Source organism: Ipomoea triloba, chromosome 11 (genome assembly GCF_003576645.1).
Source record: "Ipomoea triloba cultivar NCNSP0323 chromosome 11, ASM357664v1".
NCBI lineage: Eukaryota > Viridiplantae > Streptophyta > Magnoliopsida > Solanales > Convolvulaceae > Ipomoea > Ipomoea triloba.
The window spans coordinates 23909658-23918315 of NC_044926.1; the positions used below are offsets into that span (position 1 = coordinate 23909658).

The 8658-nt window shown below is 37.7% G+C and overlaps 2 protein-coding genes across 2 annotated transcripts; both read right to left on the reverse strand.

Annotated features, from left to right (window-relative positions):
• Positions 1-541: 541 nt before the first annotated feature.
• LOC115995657 (putative disease resistance protein RGA4) lies at positions 542-4164 on the reverse strand. The gene has a single exon (XM_031234758.1). The coding sequence runs from the start codon at positions 4022-4024 to the stop codon at positions 653-655; it is 3372 nt and encodes a 1123-aa protein (XP_031090618.1). The 5' UTR covers positions 4025-4164; the 3' UTR covers positions 542-652.
• Positions 4165-5095: 931 nt separating this feature from the next.
• LOC115997158 (GDSL esterase/lipase At5g62930) lies at positions 5096-8300 on the reverse strand. The gene is made up of 6 exons (XM_031236662.1): positions 8093-8300; positions 7910-7987; positions 7217-7357; positions 6876-6952; positions 5817-5981; positions 5096-5584 (listed from the first exon to the last, which is right to left on the reverse strand). Exons 1-6 carry the CDS (start codon positions 8189-8191, stop codon positions 5404-5406), a joined length of 741 nt encoding a protein of 246 aa, XP_031092522.1. The 5' UTR covers positions 8192-8300; the 3' UTR covers positions 5096-5403.
• Positions 8301-8658: the final 358 nt, after the last annotated feature.

Sequence of the window (8658 nt, forward strand, 5' to 3'; positions counted from 1 at the left end):
ATTTTTTACCTAAGCAACTCTTTGCATTTGATCTCTCTCTCTCACACACACATATATATATTTTTGAGTACTACTGACTCTGTTCACACACATATATATATTTTTGAGTACTACTGACTCTGTTCATAGCTACTTAATGAAGCATAAAGAGTCAACAGCAATGTCTCTGTTACAATGTAGTGTTCATAGCTACTTTCTCAACCTAATGAAGCACAAAGAGTCAACAGTTGCCTCCACTGAGGCTCGAACCCACTCCCCGGGACACCGGATGCCACTAGACCACAAGTGTATATATATATATATATATATATATATATATATATACACGTATACATATATATACATATTTTAACTAAATAGCTGAATATATATGGCACTTGAATAATGTTTTTGTCATAAGTGACAATAACCAAATATGTATTTGTCCCAAAAATTAAAAATCTTGTGCAGTCGCTCACTTTGCACTTGTTTAGAGTCAGCCCGGAGCATATCCATTTAATCTTCTTAAAAAAAAAAAAAAAAAAAAAAAAAAAAACCTGAATGAAAGAAGTAAAGGTGCATGTAGTATTACTTCTTAAATAACCTGGGCTAAACAGATGTTAAGAGTGAGAGAACAAGAAGCTTGAGCCAATAACCATCCATGGAAGCAAGTCTAATAGAGGCATTGAATGGTCTGGTAATTTGTCCTGATCTTAGCAATGTGGGAAATCTTGTGCCACTCCGGTCGGCTCCCTTCGAAACATCTTTCTTCCAGAAGAGGGCAAACAATAATTTCAAACGCCTGTAAATTGTTGAGACATTGCATCGCTTCCATGGAGGGCAGATAAGCAAGATTTGCACATAATGTAAAGCAGACTGATTGAAGAGATGAGAGGCAACAGAACCAGTCAGGAAGAGCCTCCACCCCAAATTCTCTTATGGACAGATGCTTCAAACCCGAGAGTTCTTTGAGTTGGTTGGGCAGAGATTTGAGCGTTGCCCATCCATACAGTGTTAGGGAGACTAAAGATGCAAAAGGAGTTGCCCCAGAGGGTGTTGATGGCCATGGGAAAGAATCGAGCTCACGTGAGAAATGGCCTATCCTTAGTTCCTTGAGGTGAACAAGCTGAGACAGACCCTCGGGGAACAAAGACGGGCACTGGCGAATGCACAAGTTCTCGAGTGCTTTGCAGAGTTCCAAACCAGTTGGTAACGCAATCAACTTCTCACACATTGAAATATCTAGCTTGCGCAGAGATTGTAGGCCAGTTACATCGGGCAATGCAGCCAGATTCGAGCACTTCCTTATTTCTAGTTCCTGGAGAAGAGCCAAACTTCCCAGCCGCTCTGGTAAAGAAGCCAGTTTATCACATCTCACAAAGGATAAGTAACGGAGAGACGTTAGGCCGCTCATTTCTGGTAGACTTGACAGTTCTGGGCATCCCTCGATTTTCAATATTTCCAGGTGAAGAAACACCTTCGTTCGTGAAGCTGATGGTAATTTTGCTTCAGACCATTGGGTTAGAATTGCCATTCCACTCAAAGTGAGTTCTCTTAGGGATGGGAATAAGGTAACACTACTGCTTTTGCAATCAATATTTGTCTGACAGTAGAACTCCGGGCCGATATATTTCACACTGTTCATCCCGGTTATTGATACAATCCTTAGACTGGGAAGGTGTCCAAGTGTAGGAATTTGTTCACACCAGTTGCAATCCCACAATGTTATCTTCATTAGGTTCTTTAGTTTATTTTCCACAAGCCACGATGGAAACCTTGCACCCTTAAAGCTCTCGATTGTCAAGTCTCTCAAGTTGAAGTGCGGCTCAAGGCCCTCTAACACTCCTTCATCAACGAACTCTTTCCTTCTTCGATCCAATGGATGCCAACGGATCTGTAAGGTATGAATATTCTCTTTCTCGTACAACTTTGCTTCTCGTGCTGCATTGTAATTTTTGACATTCTCGACGCTGTAAATGTTTAAGTGACCTTTCAGGTTGGGCAAGCATCCCAGGTCACTAATCTGGCATCGACTGTCAGAACTCACAACAAAGAAAGGTAATGTCTGGAGAGAAACCAACTTCCCTATCCCAAGAAATAAACAAGGCCGCCTGTTGTCACGAATGTCTTCCATATAAAAATGCCTCAAATTAACCAGACGATGAAAATCTCGTGGCATCTCCTCCAAGATATTCAATCTCAGTGTCTGCAAATTGTAAAGCTGCGTGATGGTATTCGGCAATCTCTTGATGGAAGTCTTTGAGATGTCAAGGTATCTTAGATGTTTCAACTTTCCTACCGAACTTGGCAATTCTTTAATTCCAAAACCGTCTAAAATCAAAACGCGAAGATGCTTAGCACTTGTCAAAATGTCTGCATTGAAACCTGCAGTTATATACAGAGTTCTTAGGTTGAGAAGAGGACCCTTTGGAACATTCAATTTAACCCCTTCTCTGCAAATTAATGATAAATGTACAGTCTCGATATCATCATTCATATCTCTAGGATCCACAGTTAAGCAGAAGTCTTTTGATACGTGCAATGCAAGATCATGCACCAGATCGTGCATCTTGCAAGTTCTGACATTACCATATTCATCCTTCTCGACATCTTGGAACAACGAATTTCTCAGCAATATATTGAAAAAGTTATTTCCCACTTCCTCCATCTCTATCCGGTCTTCTTTAGAACCCTTAATCCAGCCCTGCGCCATCCAAAGTTGAATCAATTTATCCCTTTCCATTATGGAATCTTTTTGAAAAATCGCACAATATGCAAAGCATTGCTTCAATGATAACGAGGGCAAGTGTTTGTAACTCAACATCAATGTTGATAGTACTCCATCCATACTCTTGGATGAACTCCAAGTCACGCTGTTCTCTATCATGGACCACTCGCTTTCGCTATTCCTAGAGTACATTAAACCTCCCAATGTCTTTATAGCCAATGGCACACCCCGACATCTTTGCAAAATTCTTCTACCAATAGCCCTCAACCCCGGAGTCTCCTCCACCCCTCCACTCGAAAATGTTATTTGCGTAAACAGTGTCCATCCATCGTCATCCGGCAACACTTCCAGCCTGTGGCTTGAAAACGACTGCATTGCTGTAGCAACTTCTTCACTCCGAGTGGTTATCATAATTCTGCTCCCTCTAGAACCACCAATTTCCATCAAACACCTCCTCATACTATCCCACTTACCCTGATCTTGATTCCAGATATCATCAAGAACCAATAAATACTTCTTCCCATTCAAATTCTGTTGCAGCTTTTTCACGATTGCCTCCCTGTTCGAGACCTCGAAACTGGTTAGGGTGAGAGACTGCACCATCTCAACCAAGAGCCTATCAACATCAAAATCATCAGATACACAAACCCACATCCTGTAATCGAAATTTCTCACCACAGATTCATTTTTGTAAACAAGTTGAGCTAAGGTTGTTTTTCCCAGCCCAGGCATTCCCACTATGCTAATCACAGCTAAATCCCTTTCATTATCAGAACTGATTAACATATCTACAATCTTAGCAGCATCACTTGCCCTACCCACAACTTCTGATTCAACAACACAAGGATCAGTTTTCCTCAATAATTGAGCTTCAGAATCCCTACCCAAACCCTCAATTACCCTAAGCCCTATATCATTCGATTCCTTATAAAGCTTCTCAAGATTCCTATCAATAATCTTAACCTTTTGACCGAATTGCACACGAAGTAAAAGTGGATTTGAAAGAGTGAAGAAATCCCGAACCTTGTTCTCGCTTATGGCTTTGATTCTCAGAATTTCGTAGGCGAACTCGTCCAAAACATTATCGGCATCAAATGCGACGGCCGTGAGCTTCTTGAGCCAAAGGCGTACCGCCCTGGAATCTGTTTGCTTGTTCTCTGCATCAATCATCAATGCTTGGATCATCTCTAGGTTTTCAGCGAGGTTTTTGAGGCTTTCCTTGAAGCCCCAAAGGGCGCATAGCTCTTCTGCTGCAAGGGAAAATAGCTTTCTCAGAACTCCCTCTGCAACGACGCTTATAAAAACTGTTTCTGCCATTTTCTCTTTTGCTGGTGAGATGCTGCATAAAGAGTGTAGCAGATGTGTATGTAAAGATGAAGGCGTTGGGGAATGGGGAACAGATATGAAACAAGTGATCAGAGTATTGAGTGTCCACTGATTGCTCAAAGTCAGCTAAGATTGGCGTTGAAAGGAAGTCAAAAGTGAACAGACTGATTCACTGTCCTCTGATGGTTCAAAGTCAATTAAAGATTGGCCTGGAAATTCCACTGATAAGTGAGAATTTAGAGCAACCCATCAATGTTTTTTTTTTTTTAATTTTTTTAATGATTTTTGAAACCATGCATAATGACGTGGAGGAAAGAGAGGTCAAGGGAGAGAAAAATAAGTATGCTCCTGAGAATTTGTGCACAAAAAAGAAAATTGCTTATGCATAAAGTATACAGGTAAGTGGTGAAAAATTAAAGACTAACGTGATAATTCACAATTTATCTTCTCCTAAGAATTTGGGGTTATTTGGAGACATTTGGAGACAAGACCAATTGGATGATTTGCGATTATATCCTCCTGAGAATTGGGAGTTATTTGGAGACAAGACTACCGAATTGGGAGTTATTTGGAGACAAGACCAACGGGATAATTTGTGATTTATATCCTTCTGAGAATTGGAGGTTATTTGGAGACTTACGATTAGTCTAATACTAAGAAAATTAGTCTAATACTAAGAAACATAATGTAAAAATATTACAAGGCAGTATATGTTCTGGTACTGATTTTAAATGCCACTTTTTATTAGTTGAATTAACTTTTGTTTCTGTACTTATTTTATTTATTAATATATTTTTTTATAACTTTTAAATTTAATTTGTTATATTTAATGATTTTTAGTGTAACTTTTAAATACATAAATTTTATATACTAATAATAAACCAAATATTATAAGAAATTGAATAGTAAATAACTTAGTTAAGTATTATTAATCGTATCACATATAAAATAGAATGGAGAGAGTATTACCTATATGTCACTATACCTCTAATCTTAAATTCCATATTGCCATAAAAAATAGTTCTAAAAATAACTTTTCAAAATCAATGAAATTTAAACTAATTAAAAACAAAAGAATGGTGTAATTAAAACTTAAAATTGGTTTTGCATACACAATATTTTCCATCCTATGAAAGCACACCAGCATTCAGATTGTGCTGGAAAAAATTTCAGAAAAGATAACAAATGATAATCTCAACTGAAATAAAGTTTTTGCACTGTTGCTCTTCTTTGCAACTACATTGCACCAGCTCAAGAAATATCACAAGATTATTGCAACCAGGCAAAGACATGTTGAAGATCTATCCTCTAGAGAAGTTTATTGTTATTTTTGAGTAACAAGGGAAACCCGCAACCTCCTCTAGAGAAGTTTATTGTTGTACTCCTGGACATTGTATTATGAAAGCTTTCTCGGGATTCTTTCCATCAATTTCAGAGTGGTGAGGAACATCGGAGGGCAACTGTGCAGCAGAGAACCAAGCTTCACTAAGAACTTTCTCGAGTTTATCGTAGACAACAGCATTGCCATCTGGCGTGAGGTGCAAACCATCACTGCAAAATGGCAAAAAGTTGGTGTGTCACGAGTTAATAGGTGCATCATAGTTCACACTTCTCAGCCAGGTTTCAGGTCCAGATAAAAGAATCAAAAGTAGAAATGTTCTCATTTTGAAAGACAATTATCACTAAACCACAAGACCGTTAACCCTTACCCTCCACTGAATTTCTTATTCGACCTCGAACTGTTTGTCTATACATGTTTAAAGACGCACATATAACCACTGACCTTAAGAATTTCTTCTGCCAACCCTCGGTTTCCTGCATTATGGACCATAGATTTATTGACGGGAGGCCCAACTCCCTGGCTAATTCAACACACTGCTTTGCATACTCTCCTGCCGCTTCATTTGTCCTTTCTGGCAATTCCATTGCTTTGTCGCCATGTAAAGACCTGCTTGGAAAATTAGAAAACTATTTATAGGAATAACATTGATTGGTATGCTCATTTCCCTTAGGTATCAATGCTGAAAATATGCAGGTTAAAGCTTTTGTTGCAAATACTCCCTCTCATTTTATTTAGACTACTTCCACATAGCACGTTTTCCAAAAAAAAGGTTTAAAACTTTGAAAATTATTATGAATTTTAGATGAATAGAATTTACAAATATAAAAGAAAGAATTGCATGTCACATAAAATTCAAAAATGATGATTATAAATTCTACCATTTGAAGTTGCCCGAGAATGTTGAGATACACGAAAACTGGCTCAGTAAAGTGAGGTGGGAACATATTCTTAAGAGATACAGAGTAATACCCAAAATAGTCTCTCAACTATCTCATAATTCTCAAATTGGTCTTCAACATCCAAATGCAAAAATTTACTCAATCTAGTCCTCAGTATAACAGAGGACTAAAATGAGTAAAATTTTGCATAGTTAAGCAACCATTTTGTGTAAATTAATAATCAAGGACCAATATGGGAATTATGACATAGTCGGGGGATCATTTTGGGTATTAACTCCATTCTTAGCATAATTATTATTGCAGTTGTTTATAGTTGAAGAGAGACTGCATAAAAATAAATATATGCGGGACACAAAATTAAGGAAATATAGATGCACACTAGTTCTTAGTGATCAAAACAGCTAAAAGATGTTATACTGGCATTGTTTTTTTCTTTGGACAAGTCTAGGATGTTATAGTGTCATAGGAAGGCATTGATAAAAATTCCAAGTAGGTAGTTGAAACTCATATCTGAATGAGTTTATATTTCTATCAGATAAATCAAGAAACGCAACTGCATTAATTATTGAGAATTCACATATCGACTTAAAATGGTTCATACCTAGCATATTCTAGGCGGCCTTCCTCATCAACTGGTGGTGGAGTTATAAGCACAAGTACCATGGTGGGTGAGCATTTCTGCGAATGTTTGTCAAGACCAGTGAGAAATAGACAAATTACTTGACTGTTTCAAAGTAAACATATAGGACTTGAAATTGGGGGGGGATCATGAACATAATATAATTAGCATCAAACAAGAAAGATGACCAAATGCATAAAAGCAAGATGAAACAGAAATAGCAACTACATAGAGATTCCCATAATTCATTCTATTTACCAAACAATGGCTTTGAAAAGAGTAGCATCTAGTAAAATGGTGTTTCTGAAGAATAAAATTAGAACCTTCAGGTGTTGAACCATTTTTCTTAGATTTTCTTTGTATTCCTCAAGAGGCACATGCTGCCTTTCACTTGTCCTCCCAGAAAGCGCTGCATCATTTGCCCCAAAGAAAATAGTGGTAACAGCAGGATACGTGATAGATTGCTGCAACAAGCCAACAAAACCATCAATTAAAGCCCAAGATTGACCTCAAATCTTAACCATGAAATTATTATTGCTAGTTACTATTTCAAGCCTCATAATGATTGCCGAGAATTGCCTATTGGCCAATTCTTCCTCAGATTGCACTTACAGCTTCTCTTCAATCAGTTTATTACGCATAATTATAGATATACACATCTCCACAATCATAGACTTAAAACCACAGAGCCTCTCTCTCTCTCTCTCCAGATTTTTAAAATCTGAATTTTCTTGATCCCAAAATGACACTATCTCTAACCACTCTAACCAATAGAGTCCTTGAAAACTCCAAAAGTATAAAGACAAACAAATTTACCACAGAAATTAAAAGCAGCACATATTGAGATGATCAAAGTACTAACAGAATCTCCAACCACCGAATTTTATTAGAATATACATATGAACGAATACATACAGATGTTCGGCAATTCCATCCCCACACCCGAGAATACAATAGTCAGTAAAACGTCTAGGAAAATATTTTTTAAAAAAATTGGGAAATTAGAGTATGATTACCAGAGGGAAGAGGTGATGCATCAAGAGCAAAGCCCACCTAGTGTTGTATCCACCGTACCCACGATTCAGAATATCAGCCTATACATACAAAGATACACATTCAAGAATCAAATGCATACATAACAAAAGCGATATAAATTATGCAGAGATGTGAAAGAATGAAAATGGGAAGAGAGAATTGACCTTGCGAGAGTAATTGTCGGCAATAGCAGCACCCCATCCTCCTAATCTGAAGGATTGCTCGGTGATGGAATCCCCGAATAGTATTATCTGAGGCCGCATTGTTGTTCGTTCTCCACCGATCACTCCCTTGATGGCTGGGTTTAAGTGTTTAACTCACCCGAATACCCGATCAACTTCCCTCTTGACGATTTGTTGCTGTTATAACTCGGAATACGGTATACCTCTAGAACATAATGTAATTTTAATCCCTCAACGGTTTTAGCTCATAATATTTTATCACTGCCATATACACTTCTAATTTTTAGAAAAAGTTACATTTATAACATCTGAAAAGTAGTACTGCCAAAGTGGGTCGAACCTCACGGGTTGGCCCACACCAACCTCGCAGTGGGGCAATTAAGGTTACAAAAAAAGATGACTCGTGAAAGAGCGGACCTAATCGGCCTGGCCGTTAAGATCCGGGCCCACGAGCTAGACCCTATTTTTTGAAAAAAAAAAAATAATAAATAAATGTATATATATATATATATATATATATATATATATATATATATATATATATATAT

What these genes read in the sequence shown, in the direction of transcription:
- LOC115995657 (XM_031234758.1), bottom strand. Translation starts at nt 4,024, where the DNA reads ATGGCAGAAACAGTTTTTATAAGCGTCGTTGCAGAGGGAGTTCTGAGA.
- LOC115997158 (XM_031236662.1), bottom strand. Translation starts at nt 8,191, where the DNA reads ATGCGGCCTCAGATAATACTATTCGGGGATTCCATCACCGAGCAATCC. An exon ending in TGCATCACCTCTTCCCTCTG is followed by an intron (nt 7,358 to 7,909) that starts GTAATCATACTC and finishes GGCTTGTTGCAG; the next exon opens with CAATCTATCACGTATCCTGC. An exon ending in GGCCGCCTAGAATATGCTAG is followed by an intron (nt 5,982 to 6,875) that starts GTATGAACCATT and finishes TTTTCCAAGCAG; the next exon opens with GTCTTTACATGGCGACAAAG.